The sequence below is a fragment of the Biomphalaria glabrata genome, chromosome 6 (genome assembly GCF_947242115.1).
Source record: "Biomphalaria glabrata chromosome 6, xgBioGlab47.1, whole genome shotgun sequence".
In the NCBI taxonomy this organism is placed as follows: domain Eukaryota; kingdom Metazoa; phylum Mollusca; class Gastropoda; family Planorbidae; genus Biomphalaria; species Biomphalaria glabrata.
The window spans coordinates 19,662,980-19,682,732 of record NC_074716.1 but is presented as its reverse complement, the minus strand read 5'-3'; the positions used below and the strand labels follow the sequence as shown (position 1 = coordinate 19,682,732).

Below are 19,753 nucleotides of genomic sequence, written 5' to 3'. Positions count from 1 at the left end.
AGTCCGTCTATTAGTTCACATCTCCACATTAGTCCTCTGTCCTTTGGTTTGTAGCACCAAACAGCTTGAACAACCATTGTATTTATTTCTTAATGTTGAACTTAAAAGTAGATGTATGTAGAAACAAGTGAAAAGAGAATGAACTAAAACATAATGTAACTCACTACAAATACCTGTCTTTTCTGAATTACTCCTCTTGAAAAGCCTCTCCTTCAACTTTCACACCAGTCCTTCAATTCATCAGAAACTAAACATCTACTCCCCTTCTTTCATGGTTACAGCATAAACATTCAAATCAGTATTCAATTAGACTCCAAGAATCAGTATTCAATAAGACTCCAAGAATCAGTATTCAATAAGACTCCAAGAATCAGTATTCAATAAGACTCCAAGAATCAGTATTCAAAAAGACTCCAACAATCATGTTTATCTGAATCTTTGGAAAAGAATTTTACTATGACTTATTTGAGTAAAATTGTAAATTGCCTTTTGAAACTTGACCACAAAAAAAAGTTATACATTAATTAAAGTGAAACAGAATTGTGTAGCTCTGGGTATGTGTGTATAACATAGGATTACAGGTACATCATTTACATGTAGTTACTATCAATACTCAATCAAATACATACTACTGATAGGATACAACCAATGCACACAGACTGCTACTAATATGTAACATTCTTTAATACCTTCAAAGGAGATGTAATCTTTTATAATTATAATATACCAGTATTTCAAATATAATGTAAACCTATAATGTTTAAAAGGAGATGTAACACTCTATAACATGTTTCAAAGGTGATTTGACGCCATAATATATTTCAAAGGAGATGTAACACTCTATAACATGTTTCAAAGGTGATTTGACGCCATAATATATTTCAAAGGAGATGTAACACTGTCATATATTTCCAGGTGATGAAACAATCTTTAATGATTAAACAATCTTTAATGATGAAACAATCTTTAATCTGTTTTAAAGATGATGTTATGCAACAATATTTGAAATGTTCCGTTTATGTGATAGATGATGTCTTATTTCATGCAGAAACTGGCTGGCTTCAACTACATTTGATGGAGTCTCTTGTTCCATAACAATCTGGAAGAATGGCATGGTTTGAATTCAATTCTAATCTTTACTGTTTTGCCCTAATTAGTGCAATGAATGATATCATGGAAACAGATACACACTGTGATAGTATTGTTTCTCACAATGGCATGATGTTCAATACAACTGCAACAACAACTGGGGGAAAAAATGTATGATACAAATGATTAGTCTAGCTATTTAAAATACTGCTGCTACCTATGAGTAGTTTAAACAAGTTATATATTTCTAAACAATCAACTATGTCTCATTCAAATTGTATTGTTCACTATTATGTTATGAGCTGTTGCCTTATAAGTTAAAGTCTCCCAACACTGATGTGCAGGGTACATAATATAAAAAAGTGAAGGGTAATGTCAATCATTGCTTATTTTAATTTTTAGACTGGAATGCTTACTTTATTGTTGAATGGTGTTGACAATTTGTCTTCTTGTGGTGAAACACTTTTGATATAGTCAAAATCAGGACCAGATCTGCATAGAAATAAATTGAAAAGTTTCCATTAATTACATAACATACTTGTGACTTAGCAAACAGTTATTCAAACTTTTACACTAGGCCCATAAGTAGCATAGCATAGGAAAAGGTATAGTGCACATAGAGATGCTTATATCTGCCAATATCTGGTAAAGTGTATAGGCCCAGCAGACACATTAGGAGATGAGTCTTTTTGTAAACTGTTTTTCACATTAACATCGAAGAAAGGAAAGTTAAGTTTACTTTTTTTATTTGAATCTAACTCTATTGACTTACAAACTATAGACATTATAGAGTAGGCCTATTAAGTCACAAGGGCACTGTGGCTGAGTGGTTAAGTGCTTGGCTTCTGAACCTGCAGTCCTGGGTTTGAATCAGAGTGAAGACTGGAATTTAGAATTTTCAGAGTCCACCCAACTCTAATGAGTACCTGACTTAAGTTGGGGAAAAGTTAGAGTTACTGATTATAAGCCCACTATAAATGCAGAATGCTGACTTACTCCAGTCTTAATGAAAATTGTGACTAAATGAGCCAGGTACAAAACACCTGATAACATAAAGAGTACTAGACATACACTATTCTGATAACAAAGATTACTAGACATACACTGTTCTGATAACAAAGATTACTAGACATACACTATTCTGTAATTATTGGGGACCAGAGTTTTTGTGCTGCTTGATCTGCCAACACCCCATTGATGACGGTGGAGAACTTGCAATTCATGTTTGTTCTCTGTAGCCCAAGAAGCAGTTTTGTAGTTTTCATTACATAGAAGCCCTTCGTCCAGAATCAAAGAGGTGCCATTTCTGGAATTAGATTAAAAAAGAAAATAAGTACATTAAAATAACTAGGCTGAATTGTAGGCATAGGTGGCTAGATATTCAAGTTATTATCATCCAAGTTTGAGCCTACTTAATAAGCCTAAAGAATCCGTCTTTTGAGGTGGGGAAATAGTTATTAGGTGAAAGTTAATTAGAGACGGGGGTTAAACTCTGTTAAGTCATTGGTTTTCCTGGATGATTCGGGCAACCCGCTACATCTACGAATTTGTCTTAGCATATGGATTAAGATTTTTATCATATTAATCTGTAGCATGGGCGTAGCCAGGGGGGGTTCTTGGGGTTCAACCCCCCCCCCCCCCCCAAAAAAAAAAAGAGTCGGAATTTAGTGACTGATTTTTTGCTTTGATTTTGTTTATTTTAGGTGAGATTTTAATACTAAACCATCACTTGCCCTAGCACAACCAAAGGGGCTTTATGTTTAAAACCCCCTACCAGGGGGGGATCGAGTTTAAAAACCCCTACCAGGGGGGTTCGAGTTTAAAAACCCCTACCGGGGGGTTCGAGTTTAAAAACCCTTACCAGGGGGGTTCGAGTTTAAAACCCCTACCAGAGCGGTTCGAGTTTAAAAACCCCTACTAGGGGTTTTGAGTTTAAAACCCCCTAGCAGGGGTTTTGAGTTTTAAACCCCCAACCTGGGGTTTTTGCAGTTAACTCCCCCTCTTCTATAAAACAAAACAAAAAAAAAATGCAAAAGAAATCCCCTAATTCCTAGAGCACAGTTAAGGAAGATTTTGATTTTAAAACCCCGTCTAAAATTTACGATAAACCCCCTCTTTAATATAAAAAAAGCTAATTACGCACTCAAAATGTTATGAGCGTAGCTAAATGGGTTTTGACTCAGTTTTGAGTTTAAACCCCACTTCAGTGGGGTTTGAAGGTAAAAAATACCTCTTTTTAATAATAAAAAAAAAAAGCAAATTATACACTAAAAATGTTATCAGTGTAGTCTATGGGGTTTTGAGTTTAAACTCCCCGCCATCTTCAGTGTAAGAAAAAAAGCAAATTACGCACTCAAAATGCTATGAGCGTTGCCGAATGGGGTTTTGAGTTTAAACCCCCATTCAGAGGGGTTTGGTGCTAAAAATACATCTTCAATATAAAAAAAAAAAGCAAATTACACACTAAAATTATTTGAGCGTAGCCAAGCCAATCGGGGGTTTTGAGTTTCTTCTACAGATGGCTTTTTTTTTTAGTAAAGTTTAAAACCCCTACAGATGGTTTGGAGTCTAAGATCCCCCTACAGAGCATTTTGAGGTGGAAAACCCCCAACAGAAGATTTTGACGATAAAACTTCTCTTTTCGATTTAAAATCTAAAGCAAACTAGAGTCACTTAATTCTAAGAGCGTATTCAAGAGAGGTTACACATTTTTACCAGTGGCAGGGCTCCATTAATAAACTGCAGTGAATAGTCATCTACCGAAATCGAAAAACACTAAATATAGCTTAACAAAGATGGCTAAGACAGATTTCAGGAGTCAGTTATAGAGATCGGATCTAAATCAAGGAAATCCTATGCCGAACTGGGAGTCGACCCCTTAGTAAGATTGTGAGAGAACGACGCATGAGGTTTGCGGGACATGTTCTCCGACAAAATGAATTACGCATAAGAAGAGTTGCAATGATATCCTAGTACAACTTGACGCCACTCATTCATGGAGGTCCTCATGGTAGGTGGAAAGAGGCTTCAGACATTACCAGTGACAGATTTTTATGGAAACTGCTTGACGTCAAATGCTCCGAACGGCGTGGGAGGGTCTAAGTCAGTAAGAATAGCACATTAGGTTTTTGAAATAGAACTTTTTAATAGCAGGAAAATGCACTGTAGATACCTCAGAATATGCATTTTGTTGGTTTTCAATATCAGAAATAGTGCTTGGCGGCGGGGCTTCGCCCCGCACTAGGGGAGCTCCTAGCGCTCCCCCAGACCCCTTTGCTAGTAATGTCGGGGAATCTACAATTTTTTCACTAACTCATGGAAGAACCTATTCTAGGGCACAATAAACGTCTTCCGAAAGAATGAAGGGTCAGAATGTAATAAAGATTATGTACACACACACACACATAAATACATATAATTTTTTTTCGCCGGGGGGGGGGGGTCGGGGGGGGGGGGGAGAAAAAAAATCACCCCCCCCCCAACCCCCCCCCCAAACCCCCCCCCCCCCCCCCGAAAAACAATCCTGGCTACGCCCATGATCTGTAGTCTCTCTGATCAATTGTTACACGTGGCGTGTCAACAACAGTAAAATTAATTAGAGCTGGGCACAATGTAACTTTTCAAAGCTGTGATCCTCGACTCCAACGACTAAGCCACTGTAAAAACCATAACCCCCGTTGCTGTGCCTATTGCACTTGCGGGGATGGAAGAAAGCCCCACCAAACATGGCACCTCACACACACCGTTCTTCAAGGGGCTGTTTGTTTTAAATAGTGGACACCTGCACGGCTTATGTGGTACAGAGAATGAACATGAGGTAGTTTTCTTCGGTGTGCTTTGGCCTCGCTTCTAATCCGAGCCTTCGGTAATTGGGATGTAATAATTTACATCTGCTTGGATCTTTCACTGACAGAAGTCTGTTCAGACTGGCAGATAGAGGCAAGCTTCCTAAGGCTTGGAGTTCCAAAGTCTTAGACATTTTCTCCAGCAAGTATCCATAAGCATGAAGTTCCACATCAACAGGAGGTCGTTTACACCGTATGACGTACCAGCACATTTTCCAATGTGGGGGAAAAAATATGACTTTTCTTGTATTCTAACGTTTATTATTAATTTATTAGTAGTTAAAAGTTAGGCAATCCATCACTGAGTACCGGCACCTATTTGAGTATAAGTGTTGCTAAAAGAAAATTATTTCGAATCCTGGTAGAAGATAGGATTTTTCAAGTCATAATTTTAGCGTTTGACTTTAACAAATTCTAAAGTATAGTATACCGATAACTGACACATTGGTCGGGAAAAGGCGGTTGATCAATTAACGTCCTTCTTTACCATTTTTTTTATATTCGAATGGAATGTATTTATTAATCAATAAGGTGAAACTAAAGAAGTAGGCCTATGCTAATTATGAATAGCTCTTCTTCCTCCTCCATTTAGGTCTAGAACAGTCCTTCACAACAGGTAGGGCGCCCATTTATTAAAGTGGTGCTAGGTAAAAAAAAATAGGCCTGTATTGTATTTTAATTGTAGTCGTAGACCAATATAGCAAGGCGACATAATTTGAGAGTAACAATTTTAAAATATATTGAGAGATATTTTCTCTTTGCGGTAGGATCTTTATACAGTTTATGAAAGAGAGGCGTTTGCAACAATCGACTTATGCGGTAGGATCTTTATACAGTTTATGAAAGAGAGGCGTTTGCAACAATCGACTTAAAACGTTATCTTGTAGAAGACGCCTCTGCCAATGCAATTATTGTAATAGTATCGCTCCTCTGCTCGATGTGCAATGTTTAATTTAATTCACTTACGTTACACAGACGTCTTCTATGTACGGTACAGCAATGAAGTCAGGCTGTGGGATTCCTACAGACGTCACTTTACTGACAGCTCGTGGTCTGCAATAATGGAACCAACAAGGTTTGAATCAAGTTATCGCATAGGTCTAGAGCTGTTATGTGTGAATGAAGTTAGTGTGATGAGTACAGTATGGGTATGTGTGCAGAAGAGCATGTTCATTCTAAGGAACATATTATTATGTTTAGAAAGAATTTATCATTTCTAAACTCAGCAACAGAAGTGATCTTCTCAAACACATACACACACACACCACCACCACCACACTACTTTTTCTTATAGCCTATACAGACATGAATGACAGACAACTGTAAACTTTGTACTACTTATAGCCTACTAATTACCTTAAAGTCATGGACATCACAGGAGATATAGCTGTCTCAACCATAATAGCAACCTAAGGCGGATCCCGATTTTTTTAAAGGAGGGAAAATGGCTTGTGTGTGTTCATGGATTGGCGCAAGTTCAAATTTCAATGAATGACAAAAAGAAAGTTTGATATAAAAATTCATGAAGGACATTTAATATCTAGATCAACATTGGCCACAACAACTGACAAGATTCGTTGAACCTCTTTGATCAAAAGTTTCACCCGACCTCTTCAAATAACATCATGTTTGTATGGGGAACAAAATTTTTGTGTAATTGAAAACATGTACAGGTAGGCTACGTTTCATTAACAGCTAGATCCATGCAGTCAGTAACTGATATGAATTCTGGAGGATATAGATCTAGGTCTATTGTGTTTTTCATTTCTTTATTTAGATGTTCGGAAAATGTGTACTATCATTTTTGAGTCTACGTTTCAGCAGCACATTAATGTTAAGATCACTTCAGTTTCTGATCAGGGAAGAAGAATTGGTTTATGTATCCTCAACACAGTGAAGGCCCTATAGTTATTAAAACAGGCTTCTGTAGGCCTATTGTGGAGGTGGTTGTGTTTTTTCAAGCGTAACTCATGGTGTCAAGCTGATATATGTTTGTGACGATTGGTGAAATGCTTAAAACGAATTATGTTATAGGCTTAGTTATGTAGCCTAACCTTTTTTTTTTAGAGAAATTAATACAAGTCATTTTAAGCGGCAATCAATGTTGTGCTATTTCTAATTTACAATCTTTAATCAATTTATTTATAAAAAAGAAAATGATAGGCCTACATATAAAAACGAGAGGTGGAATGAGTTCAGTAGGCCATGGCAGGTATGTCTTATATGTAGGGCCTAAACGACATATTCTTTTCATTTTAGATTAGGTTTATACAATCCCCGACTCCCTTTTAGATCCCAACCTACAAGACAGGTTTTTATGATAGTTTATTTTAAGGTAATAACAAAATAAGGTCATGGTAAAACTATTGTAGACATCGAAGCACCATCAGTTCACCTGTCTGGTTATTACCATGGAAGTATTCTCGGGTGCCACCAGTTACATCCATCCCTCGCATAGCACCTACATTGTCTATCTTCCGAGCGTTTGCCTCGTTTCTTTTTTAGATTCGTTAGTAGGCCCCTATCTTGTGGCTAAATTGTAGCCTACCATTTAAGTTTAACATTTCCTCTAATCAGCTTGCAAATTCATGGACAAATACATCAAAAAGAAAAAGAAAAAAACACACTTTTTTTAGGTCAATATGGGGCCTAGTTGGCCTACGTGAGATCCTTATCTTATAGAGCGATTATTTTACTCTTTATAACTAATAAATGGTACATATTTTTTAAAAAAGGAAAAATCCTTGTTAAGATTTTCTAGTCCTCTAGCGGCCTATTATATTGTAGGCTCTAATGTTTTCAATCAATGCTCTATTTTTTGTTCAATGTTCTATCACTGTTCTAGTTTATCAATATTCTTTCACTTCTCTATTTTATCACTGTTCTTTCATCTGTAACATTGTTTTATTTTACCATGTCCTCTTTTTTTTTTAAATTAGTTTTGTTCTGTCCCTCTTTTTTGTTACCATAATGTCCATTTTAGCTAGTAAAGTTCCATAATGCGTAACAATTGTTGTTTTGTTATATTTGTAAAAATGTTTTGTTTGTAAAATGTTTTGGATGTTCCTTCAGATAAATGAAAATTATTATAGGGCCTAATCGTCTTTGACCCAACCTACCGCAGGACGACGGAGGATGGCAGCGGGCAGATGATAAACCATGGGACCTCCGGTGGCACCGAGACGACCGAACGACTGTCCAGCGCGCTTACCGCATGACCAGTTTTATTGTATTATAGCAAAATATATCGATGTAGGGATGTATCCTATATGCAGATGTTGATAACAGAACATTTATTACATTTACTACCTGACTATTTTGTCTAGTGGTATATATGGGCTTGAGATCCATGGCCGTATATTGTTGTAATTCATCGTACGATTCAGTTTCGACTCTTTGCTTTCTAAAAAAACGACAGAGACATAGGCCTACACTAAATACATTTGGGAAAAGAACGACATTCTATCTCTTCTGTATATAGGAAATGTAATCCAATGTGTTGTGTGTGTGTCAGAGAGAGAGAGAGTTTTACCTGCAAAGTAAGAAATCTAGGCATTTTATAGAATGACTTTTTCTACTTAGTCTAAGTCTTGCTCACATGAGAAAGATAGGAATCAATAACTAGAACTATCCGTAAATAAAACAAAACAACAAACACTGCGAACAACGTGTTATTGAAACAAAACTCTGATGTTTGTTTTTTAATCATAATAATGTATTTTCAAAAGTAATAGTATTAGGCCTATAGTCCAAATGTTACCTTTTTTTAAAGGAAAATATTACTTTAATACAGAAAATTATAGAATGGTCTCGGTACTGAACAATTTCAAATTTATCTGTTCTTTTGTTATATGGAAGCTAGCCTAGGCTATTCATCGTCACTAAATTGTTACAGCAGCCTAAAGTTATTCAGCAATGAAAAAGCTGATATAATTATTTTATAGACCTAAAATCCTATCTATTACTAACTACTTTAGAAAACACGGGTCCACAACCAACAGGGAAGATATACAGCCAACCTCTACAATACCTTGCTTATGCCGATGACATTGCCTTATTGGGTAAAGAAACCTCTGACATTGCTAGAGCCTTCACACAACTAGAGGAAGCATCTCGACCAGCAGGACTTGAGGACAATGACAGTAAAACCAAGTACATCACAATGACAAGAGACAATCAAACAGAGGGACAATATATCAAAATCAAAGACCACGAATTTGAAAACGTCCAAACTTTCAAATATCTAGAAAGTGCAATTGATTATAAAAAATGACCTACTAACAGAAATAAAGGAAAGAATAGCAGGAGGCAACAGCCTAGAGCATTTTATAGCACACACCATTTACTTAAGAGCAAAACAATATCAAGGAAATAACATACAAAACCATAATAAGACCAGCAGCAATGTATGCGAGACCAGCACAATGTGTAAGACATCTGAAAATGTACTTAATACTTGGGAACGAAAAAATCTTAGGAAAATCTATGCTGCTATACAGGATGAAACAGGGTGGAGGACACGCACTAACCATGAGATATCTATCAATTGTATGAAGACCCACCAATAGTGACCGAAATAAAATAAGAGCAGGCTACGTTGGGCAGGTCACCTTGAAAGAATGTCAGTTAACAGAGGAGCGAAAATCGTATAGGCCTACAGGCAAAAACCAAAAGGCAGGCGACCCAATGGCAGACCTTGAATGCGATGGATTGATGATGTGGAAGCAGATCTGTAACAGCTTGGGGTTAGGGCGTGGAGACGAAAGGCCCAGGAGAGATCTGAATGGAAGGATGTGTTGAAATAGGCCAGAGCCCCCCATGGGCTGTAGCGCCACTGGGATGGATGAAAATCCTATACAAAATTTGATAATAGCTTTGGAACAAGACAACTGGTTTGTATTATAGACAATAATAAAAAACATTAGACTATCAAATCTAGAATACCATCATTATGATGAACGAAAATTATTTTGATATAGGCCTACGCTTATCAGCTCTAAGCCACATTGACTTCCAGAGAACACATCGTTTACTATGCAAGTCGAGCAGTCGTTAAAGAAGTAGGCTTTTCCTCGCTAATGACAGCCAATTAGTGTGATGGTAATTTAAGTAATCAGACATGTCGCCTTTTTGTACAGGGATATGATGGTAGCATCCCAGCATAAAGTGAAATATGTTGGGCAGTAGGCAGAGCGGTGGCAGAGGTGAACGACTCAGAGAAAGAGCGCGAGTCTACAGCGTCAGCGTGTCTTTGTATATTTTGTTTATGAGAGCTCCAATCAGCAAAGACAATTACTGTCTGGCTAAAGCCAAAAACGTTTTTGGTCGCCTATTAAAAGTGACCACTCCATAATACGCATACGCTGTCAATACTATTTGCTGTAGGCCGGTGAAGTGTGTAGAAGTTTTTTTTTCGAGTCGGCACGTATTAGGTATTATTTCCGCATTCCTCCGTGACCAATATCGATTCGAAGGTGCCGATTCCCCACCCCACCCCACCCCCTGGGCTACGCTCATTGAATTTGGTGACTGTCGTTTGCTTTATTTTTTGTTTTACTGAAGAGAAGGAGGTTAACCTCAAGCCCCCCCCCCCCCGGGTAGGGGTTTTAAACTCAAAACTGCCCTTGGTTGCGCAGGGGCAAGGGATGGTTTAACATTGAAATCCCACCTACAATAACAAAAATTAAAGCAAACAGTTACGAAATTCCACCCTCTATCAGCTACGCCTCTGGTTATTGTGTCATAGTATGTACCTAATTGTAAACTTATTCTTCAATTGATTTTGTGACTTACTTTTAGTTGGTGGCTTGGTGACAGGTTTGCAATCCTTGCCTAGACTGGCCATAGCTCTTCAGATAAACAAGAGATGTAGGCTACTGATTACTGAAATAATGATGTTTAAAACGTTTATGAGAGTAGTTGTGACCCTATTAGTTTTCAGGTAGAAATATGATAACAATAAGAATAACAACAAATGCACAAAGGCCAAAATGCCTTTGTAGCTCAAAGTCGTAGGCGCGACCACGGTGGTCAGTTTGGTGCAAAATGTGGTAGCCACAATATATATGTTCATTTTATTATATATTTAACAAGAATGCTAGTCCCTACACATCTATTTCTGTTTGCGTTCAAAGTATTTCTATGGAAATAACAAGAGTTCTTTTTGTCCATTACAATTTGGCTTTCAGTTTGTTGTGTAATTATTATGTCACTAACATTAGGCATAGAATGTGTGCGTGTGGGTCCAAAAACAAAATGAAACAATATTAACATTTTTTTCTACAGGAAAATTGTTTATTTAATTTATGGTATCTCTCAAAAAAAAAAAAAAGGACTGAAAACTGATGAATGTCATCCTGTGCGTTTCGCACACATCACCTAAAATTTATTTAGGTGGGTCGATGGGGGGGGGGGGCATGTCAACATCTTGGTCTCAGTCTGTATGTTTACATGGTTCGGATGTTCCTTCAGAATTGAAAATTGTTAGGGCCTCCCGGTTTATATTATATATTCTAGCCAAAACCTCCCATAGGACGGCGCGTAGTGGCAGAGGGCGCGGTTCAAATCCAGTCATCCATCAATGTTTGACCATGTTCACATCTTAAGTATTTTTAGTTTCAACATCACTGCCTGGTATGGCAATATGAACAATAAAAAAATAAACTTATAAAATTGTAAATGCTGCTAGTAAGATCATAAGCAACAAAAAAAAAAAAACAGCACTTGGACACCTATTTGAGAAAAACATTGCTAGGAAACCTATAAAGATTTTAAGCATAAAAAATCTTCCTCATCTTCATGATTTTAATATTTTATCATCACAAAGAAGATAGAAGACACCGATCACAAAAAAACAAGTAGACACAAAAACTCTTTTGTTCGGCAATTAAATCGTTGAACAATATATAACTTACTGTTGTAATGTTAAGAGAAACTGGGGTATGAACATTATATCTTGTGCGTTATTGTACATATACATGCTCTAATCATGTACTGTTTTTAGCTTCCCCCAAAGGGGAAAAGACGCTATTAGTTTTGTGTGGCCTTGTCTGTCCGTCCGTCCTTCCGTCCCGTTTAGATCTCAGAAACTAGAAGAGAAAATGAAAATCGGACATCATTCAAAGTTCTGATGCAACGCTACTTTTTTCTTTTCTGAAAGCGAAAAATCTAATTTTTTAAATCAATTATGCAAGCAGTTTTTTCATAAAAATACACCATTTTTACAACTAATCACTATTAATAGTAACAAAAACTGGAGGCTTTTTAGTAAGGGAGATATATATTTACCTTTTTTTTTAAACACATTTATGCAAATGGTTTTAGATTTTTGGTAAAAAAAAAAAATATTTCTTTTTAGAATTGTAATGCTAAGTTATGTAAGTTCTGTCATACTAACATTTACATTTACAAAAAAAAACGGTTACTATTTTTTTAAAGAGAAAAAGTCTAATTACTATGCAAATACGTAAAACATAATTTTAAACAACAATTAATAAGTAGTTTTTCATATTAGCGCGTGAAATGTAGTGCAACTGCAACATCATCGAACATAAAACTAAAGGAATTTTTTTTTTTTTAAATCGGAAATGTTTTTTTTTCTTCAGGCTTTGAATAAGAGATTGACCCTTTACAAAACAAATCAATTAGATACTCATTATAAGACATCAGTTAGGCCAGGTTCACATCTAACTTCACATTCACGTTCACCTATCCCTTGGTCTGCTGGACCTTTGGGGTACCACACAGGATCTATTATAATTATTATAAATAGGCCTCATCAAAATTATAGGAATTCGAATAGAATCACAAGAGTCTATTGCGTAGCCTATATTATACTCATATCTATTTATCAGAGTATTTCATCTAGATTTCTGGAATCTAGATCTTCCCACACACACATTCCTAGATCTTATCTTATAGAATACAGGCGTTATTTAAAAAAGAAGATAATTACGTCCTACGCATTTCATGTGTCAATCTAGTCGTTATGTTGATATAATGTCACTAGGAAAGAAAGAGCACTTGTATGAATTTGTTCTAGCGTACGGAGTAAGAAATGTGCCTATATTCCTATATCTTTGTGTCTTTCTGAGTATTACATTAGGTTTTATTATTCTATTTGTAAAAAAAAAAATGGACCTCATTCAGTGTCACCAATCGTAAACAAACCTATGCGACTTCTCACCTTTTTTTGTGTAACTTTAGCCAATGTAGGCTACGTCAATGTCAGTTAATGTTTTTAGTTAGTTGGTCCATGGTTGGTCGACGCTATTACAGAATCACATTTGTGTTTTATGATACATTTCGATCTAAAAGTTTTTACTTTAAAAATTTGTTAACGTAGCCTACAATGTTGAGTGTTCAAAACGTGACTCTGTGTGCGCCACACTATGTTCAAAAGGAAATAAATTCAAAATATACATGCTATATTTATGCTAGGCGCACTTTATCAAATCATGGAATAATCTAATCAAATCTTAATCACAAACCTAGAAATCTCTGTGTAGGCCTAAGTGTCTGTGATGTAAATAACATATTAGCTAGTACTTAACTTGAGCTGGAATTTCACTAGAAATAATTTAAAGTCCTAGATTTAATCTTTATTGTACAATTTAGAAAGCCTAAAGCCCATTTTGCAGAGATTAAGATCAACATCCAAACTGTAGATCAAGTTCAATAATAGAAATAACCTACCTAGTGTAACTTCAGATTTGTGAAACACCTCTTCTGGTGTTTATTAAAGTGTCTGCTGTGTAATAATTAAATCTACTTCTCTACACTTGATTTGTTGTCGCGCATGTCTACTAATGAGTACTATAACTAGAATAGCACAACAACATTGCAATTCATAAGAACTCTTAGCTCAGCAGACGTTGCACGTTTATTGACATAATTTAAATATATGATCCAGCCTTAAGCTAGATGAATATTATTTCACAAGATATTAATTCATGATTACTGAACTATTATATATGCTAAGGATCTTCTACTTATATGAACATTCAATATACGTCCATCATTTCCAAGGACAACAGCTCAACTGATGTCTGACCATGTGGTCAGCTCCCAAAACGAGACTTACACGAGATTTTAATTTTCTCGTGAAAAACGAAACCCTAGTGTTCTCAGTGAACTTAAACTAGGTCATGTCCCAGTAGCTATCAACCAATGCTGTGACACCTAGGTACAACCACAAACAATACGCTAAAATGGAATGAATTAGTGCCCAATCTTTACACCAAAATAGGTCATAGACTTTTCTATCTTATGAAGCTGTGAAATTTTAAAATTGACAAAACAATAAACTTTTTATACAGCGACCACACCGCCATAGTTATCTAGGGTGTCTGGGCGAGTGCGTTATCTCACAGAAGTGTTTTCCTGAACTCGAACTTCAGAAATTCATTCTCCTAGCGTCTGCAACACTTTCTTTTTTTCCTAGTAAGAAGAGCGCAGGCCAAACAAAGTTAAGAGAAGTGGTAAGGCGGGCAAATACCGATCATCATCATCATCATCAAACTCCATTTGAGTGATGGCTTGAGAGGCTCAAATCCTCTCTTGCAAAAGCCCTGGACAGAAACCCTGCTGTCTTGCGTAGTGCATACATGTCACCATACAGGCCGAGAATTTTTGGCTTCCCAGACCTGTCGAGTCGGAGATCAGCAAGTCTGGGGCAGTCAAACAGAAAATGAGGCAAGATTTCCTCTTCTTCCCCGCAGCGGGAGCACCGTGTGCATACATACTGATGGGTCGGCATTGATAGATTCTGGAAGAGCAGGCTATGGAGCCTACATTGACTTTCTTGGCTCTGACTCAGTCAAATCTTTGAACCATGTTGTAGTGTTTGCAGTTTTGATGCGGATGCCATGGCAATCAGTGAAGCCTTAAAAGTCATTGACTCTCAACTCGGCGAGGGACATTTGAGGGCAACACAGATTGTTGTGGTCACTGACTCAAAACCTGTACTACAGGCTTTGCAAAGCCCTGGACCATGCCCCCCCCCAATATCGACACTGTCATCATGGCTTCACACAAAATAAAGCAACTGGCAACACTATTGCAGACTCCTTGGCCCACCAGGGAGGGCAAATTCCAACCACCAAACAGGTTGTAAGTTTTCATCATGCCCTGGATATAATAAAAAAAAAAAAAAAAACAGAAATGGAAAAGTGGTTTGAGGACAGGTCCCAAAAAGCCCGTGGAGTCTGGGAGCACATGAGGCTCCCTGACCGCACTTCCCCGTGTTGGAGGCTGTCCAGGCCTGAGCAAGCTATTATAGCACAGTACGGACAGGCCACTGTCCTGTTGGCTCATATTTCTCACGGCTATGGCCAAAGTTTGATTCATGGCAAATACCGATAGACATTGGAGACAATATAGCATCTGGGCCTACTTTTGCAATGGGCTTAATCGTCGTAAGTGTTGCCAGTCACTTTGAGTAAGGCTGATCTAAATCATTCATTTTAAAATGCCTTTCAATAGAGATAGTTTTGGAGATGCCGCAAGTTCCCCCTCTATTTAGCTAGTATAAAGAAGAGCATAATTAAAAAAAAAAGTTAAATTAAAAAGGGACAGGCCAATATTGAAGAATTTTCTTGCAATCAGACTGCAATAGTTTTTAAAAATCGCAAGTCAAATTAGGTCTAATAAAGATGGAAGCAGCATTGGAGGGAAATCTAAGGTAGGCCAAGTGTAGCCCTACGTACGTCTGTATGGGACGGGATTGTCGTCAGATCATCTTCGTGTTAAGTAAGACGTCTTGCCGCGGACATTTTTTTGTCACAAAAAAAAAAAGTCGTCAACATTACGATGTAGAATTTCAATCATTCTGACACAAGAAGAATCTCGTTAAAGAACAAGTTTTAAACTATCTTGTACAAAATGTTTGGAATAGATATATTTGTTGCAGAAGCATCTTGCGAAAAGGTAAACAATATTTAAAGTTTCTTAGAAGATGAACATCTTTTACTTAAAATCTAATCATAATAATAATAATTTTTACCCCTCAAAAAAAATAATAATAAATTGACCGGCTTCGCCCATTCCTCGAATCCTTTTGAAGAGGGTAGGGTTAGGGGTAAAAATAAAACATGGCTACCTGGTCATTTTGTAACTTCGGAGTCATTAAATTACGATGGTTCCTGGTTCGAACCCTGCCTGCTGCCAAATGATTGGGTTAGGGCGTATAGAGTAACAAGGTCAGATTCTGAAGCAGTACGTTGGACATTTGTAAAAAGAGTTTTAAAACACGTTGGAGGAGGGGACGTCCAAGTTGTAAAGCAGAAACATGTACCCCTCCCCCTTTGCCTCATATAGGCCTACTGACTATTTATTTTTTTCCTTAGCTGGATGATATTTTGATGCGGATGAGGCATGCGACACAAAATATTATCAGTTGGGTTGGCTAATAGAATGAATGAAGATTAATTATATATAAGGGTCATTGATTATTTACAAAATACGTACACGCTTTCGAAACGCTTCGTTCCTTCCCTTACTTCTCCTCCCGTTTTTTTTTTTTTTTTTTTTTTTCAGAAATCGAACCGAAGGTTTGAGGTATTCAAGCAATGTGAACAAAAGATTTTCTTTCGATTACAAGATCTCAAAAAAAAAAAAATTAATAGCCGCAACGATAGAAAAACAACAACATTTTTTCATGTTTATTACAAATGTAAACTAATACATAAAACTACATATACATTTAAATTTGGGTAGAATGTACTACTATATTTGAATATTTCTCATTAAATTATATTTTAGGGCCACTGTCTGCAAATTTTGTGAGTCATTTGCCATTTCTTGCCTTATAAGGATGTGGAAATTGCAAAATGTTACACTGTTGATAGAAAACAAATATTATTTTTTTGTTAAAATTCGTATTTCATATTCATCTATATTTTAGTTTGTTTATGTTTATTTAACACGTTCGTATTCTATAATTTTTTTTGTTATGTATTTTCCAAAATGAAACAATCATATATTCTAGATCTAGACTTTCTAGAATTTAAATCAGAAAACTATAGAGTTTTTCTCCTGGGCAGTATTTAGAAAATAAGGTCACGTGACATCGGCCATATTTGTTTAACTTTTTTTTTTCTGTAGTAAATGGTAAATAGTTTAATATCTAGTCGATCATCTGTTTATCAGATCGTCGGCCTTGACCCTATTGATGAGTGATTTTTTTATTTATTTTGGAATACATTAATCGAGTAAGAGAAATTGTAAAAATTAATTAACTATTTGTTTATATTTTTAACTTACCTTTTAAATTCTAGCTGGGAGAGTTATCTCTATCTTTTCTAGTCTATGTTTTATGTAGTTTCATGTCTCTAGTCTCGATACCGCAATCACGGAAGTGTTATTTACTAGACTCTAGTACTAGTAGATCTATTATTATAAGTCTAGACTAGCTCTAGTCTATAACTATAATTTAAATAAACTCTATACAGTATACTACTAGACTATAGTGACCATAGTAATAGTCTAGATGAGTCCATCTTCTTTTTTGAAGTAACGTCTGTATTATATAAATATAAGTCATAAGATAAGATTAAAGATAATCTAGCGTCTAGATCTATACTATAACTAGACTTAGACCTATATTATGCCTATAACTATAATCATACTATAATGATAATCTATAGATTAGTAGTATTAACTTAGGACTTAGTATAAGTTCAAGTAGTAAATCATGGTAACATTGTCATAGTATTCATAGTAAGACTAGTAAGAAATATATATTATGGTATTATTATTTATTATAGATCAGATCTAGATTCTATAAAAACAAACATAATCTCTATCTTTAATCTTAGCCTAGGATTTAGAATTTAGAATTAGATACTGTATATAAAATATAATAGATAGATAGTTCAAAGACTCAAGTATAACAAAGATTTACTGCTGTAGGAGTGAATGACTGTATATAAAATTCAATAAACATGCATATAGGTAACCTGCTGGACCAAGTAAAAACATAGGACATTTGGGCTACAAGTCCTTCATTAGCTACAAAACAAACAAAAAAGAAAAACAATTAACACAAAATAGATTTAAGTCTTTAAAAGTTCTCTTTCAAGGCAGAATATAAGCTTTTCTTGTGTAAAAGCGCTGTAAAATTTAAGGGGCGGTAATGTCTGACAAAGATAAATTGGAAAAGGGTTGAGTATCCTTTAAAGTAAAATTGTGTTGGTTGTTAATCTTGTGAGTTTGGATGTTGGAGGGTGCCTTACATGTAGATAAGTTTATTTTCAATCCACAGATGGGTGTTTTTGTCACTACATTTATTACATTGTTGTATAGCAGTGATGAGGAGATCAGTGGTACCCCTATTATTCGTGTTAATGAAATGAATCGAAATGGGTTTAGTTACAAAATTTAAAATGTCTCTAAGGTGTTCTTGAAGTTGTGTTTTTAGAGTATCGATAAAAGACTATATATATATATATAGTAATAGCCTACTCTTACTAGGTCTGGCTCAAAATGGAAAAGTAAAAAGAAAAGATAAAAGTAGATCTTTAAAACTTCTAGTAGTAGGTACTGTACTAATATCTTAGGTTTGATACTTTAAAATTTGGTCTGAAATTTGAAAATAAAATGTGTTACTGTTGTTTGTTAAAGGATTTTAAGGCTTATCGGTCTATAATGTAAATAGCTCTATTTATAAATGTTTTATCATGTTTAAACAGGCTTCATTCATTTACCAACTTGCAAATCCTCAGAAAAAAAATGTAATTGTTACTTTGCTGATAAATAAAAATGGCTTTTAGAATAACTCCAGCAGTAAAGTAGGATGATGGGTGGATTGAAAGACATCAGCACCAGATCATTGTGTTAACAGTGAGAGAAAAATACTTTTTTTTTGAAGTTTTGCATCTATTTATAACTTAGCCCAGAGAATCACAGAACCTTAAAAAAAATTTTTTTTGCAGCTTTTTTTTTTTTTTGTCTTTGATTTTGCTTCTTATTCTTTATTGTAAAAATGTAAAAAGAAAATAAATAATGCCCAACTGTTGGCCTGTATTATTAGATTCTGGACTGTTCACTTGTTTAGTGCTTGATACCAATAGAATATCTCCCCTAAAATAGGATTGGAAAATGACTTCCATGACTATACCATACATTTTAAGGTGGAAAATTGCCATATATTGAAAACATATATTACAAGAGTTTACTACAAATAATGTAATACTCAATAGAAATAGTAACTTTATTTGTTCTATACATGACATGCTATTTAAAAGTTAAATAGAAACATGTATCTAACATTTCTTAATCAATGCATCTGATATATATTGAAATCTACATGTTCAGAACTAAAATGTATCAGTTTGGCATTTTAACTCTTGTGTTTATAAATGTTTTTATGTTCTCATTGCTTTTTGAGCCTTAGAAACTAAATTATGTTTGTTAACAGAGCTATATAAATTATTATTACAGAATAAATAAAATATCAGGGATTACCAACATTAGCAAGTAAAAGTAATAAATAGATATGATCTTAATATTTTTCTGATTTGACCATAATTTGTATTTTATGCACAGCCTATGTGACATAATTATTTTTGAACTATTAATGTTTACAAACATTTTGGGAGATAAATGAAATAGTCTTAGTTTGACACCAACTTAACATTTTTGTGGTTCAGCTGGTTAAGCTAAGGTAATATTGTTTTAGGAGGTGCTTTTTATGCATTAGATAAATGTCAGACACATTTTCACCCACTTAGTCTTCTAGCATGATTTTATGTTCATCAAATGAATTCAGATTTCTAGAATGGGTAATTAGCAGCCTCTGTTTCAAATAAATTTGTGAAATA

At 35.4% G+C, this 19,753-nt stretch overlaps 2 protein-coding genes across 15 annotated transcripts in view; one reads left to right on the top strand and one right to left on the bottom strand.

Moving 5' to 3' along the window:
- Positions 1 to 666: 666 nt before the first annotated feature.
- On the bottom strand, positions 667 to 17,289 carry LOC106064567 (uncharacterized). 8 transcript variants are annotated; one of them, XM_013223152.2, is made up of 8 exons: positions 13,120 to 13,322; positions 11,849 to 12,022; positions 10,728 to 10,817; positions 8,244 to 8,337; positions 5,901 to 5,987; positions 2,225 to 2,395; positions 1,506 to 1,581; positions 667 to 1,099 (listed from the first exon to the last, which is right to left on the bottom strand). In XM_013223152.2, the coding sequence occupies exons 3-8, from the start codon at positions 10,777 to 10,779 to the stop codon at positions 989 to 991; spliced, it is 591 nt and encodes a 196-aa protein (XP_013078606.2). In that variant the 5' UTR covers positions 10,780 to 10,817; positions 11,849 to 12,022; positions 13,120 to 13,322; the 3' UTR covers positions 667 to 988. The 8 variants fall into 8 exon arrangements, 5 of the variants coding, with proteins under 5 accessions (XP_013078606.2, XP_055887617.1, XP_055887616.1 ...); XR_008778323.1 differs by lacking the exon at positions 8,244 to 8,337 and having other exon boundaries at positions 667 to 1,246; positions 13,120 to 13,323; XM_056031642.1 differs by lacking the exons at positions 11,849 to 12,022; positions 13,120 to 13,322 and adding an exon at positions 17,196 to 17,289.
- LOC106064565 (SH3 domain-containing kinase-binding protein 1-like) overlaps positions 16,984 to 19,753 on the top strand; it is a 17,127-nt gene continuing 14,357 nt past the window's right edge. For 5 of the 7 annotated variants that reach the window (XM_056031637.1, XM_056031636.1, XM_056031634.1 and 2 more), the window contains exon 1: positions 16,984 to 17,143. In XM_056031637.1, the coding sequence (XP_055887612.1) occupies position 17,143 (1 nt within the window). In that variant the 5' untranslated portion in view covers positions 16,984 to 17,142. Of the gene's footprint in view, positions 17,144 to 17,307; positions 17,445 to 18,041; positions 18,774 to 19,753 lie in introns of those variants that run through there. The other 2 variants (XM_056031633.1, XM_056031632.1) reach the window with 2 other exon arrangements.

Excerpts from the sequence above, each read along its gene's own strand:
- LOC106064567 (XM_056031642.1), bottom strand. The coding sequence starts at position 10,779 with ATGGCCAGTCTAGGCAAGGATTGCAAACCTGTCACCAAGCCACCAACT. Across the intron at positions 1,582-2,224 it reads CCCAATAATTACAGAATAGT|ATCTGGTCCTGATTTTGACT; the intron begins GTATGTCTAGTA and ends ATTTCTATGCAG. Across the intron at positions 1,100-1,505 it reads CAACACCATTCAACAATAAA|ATTGTTATGGAACAAGAGAC; the intron begins GTAAGCATTCCA and ends CCATTCTTCCAG.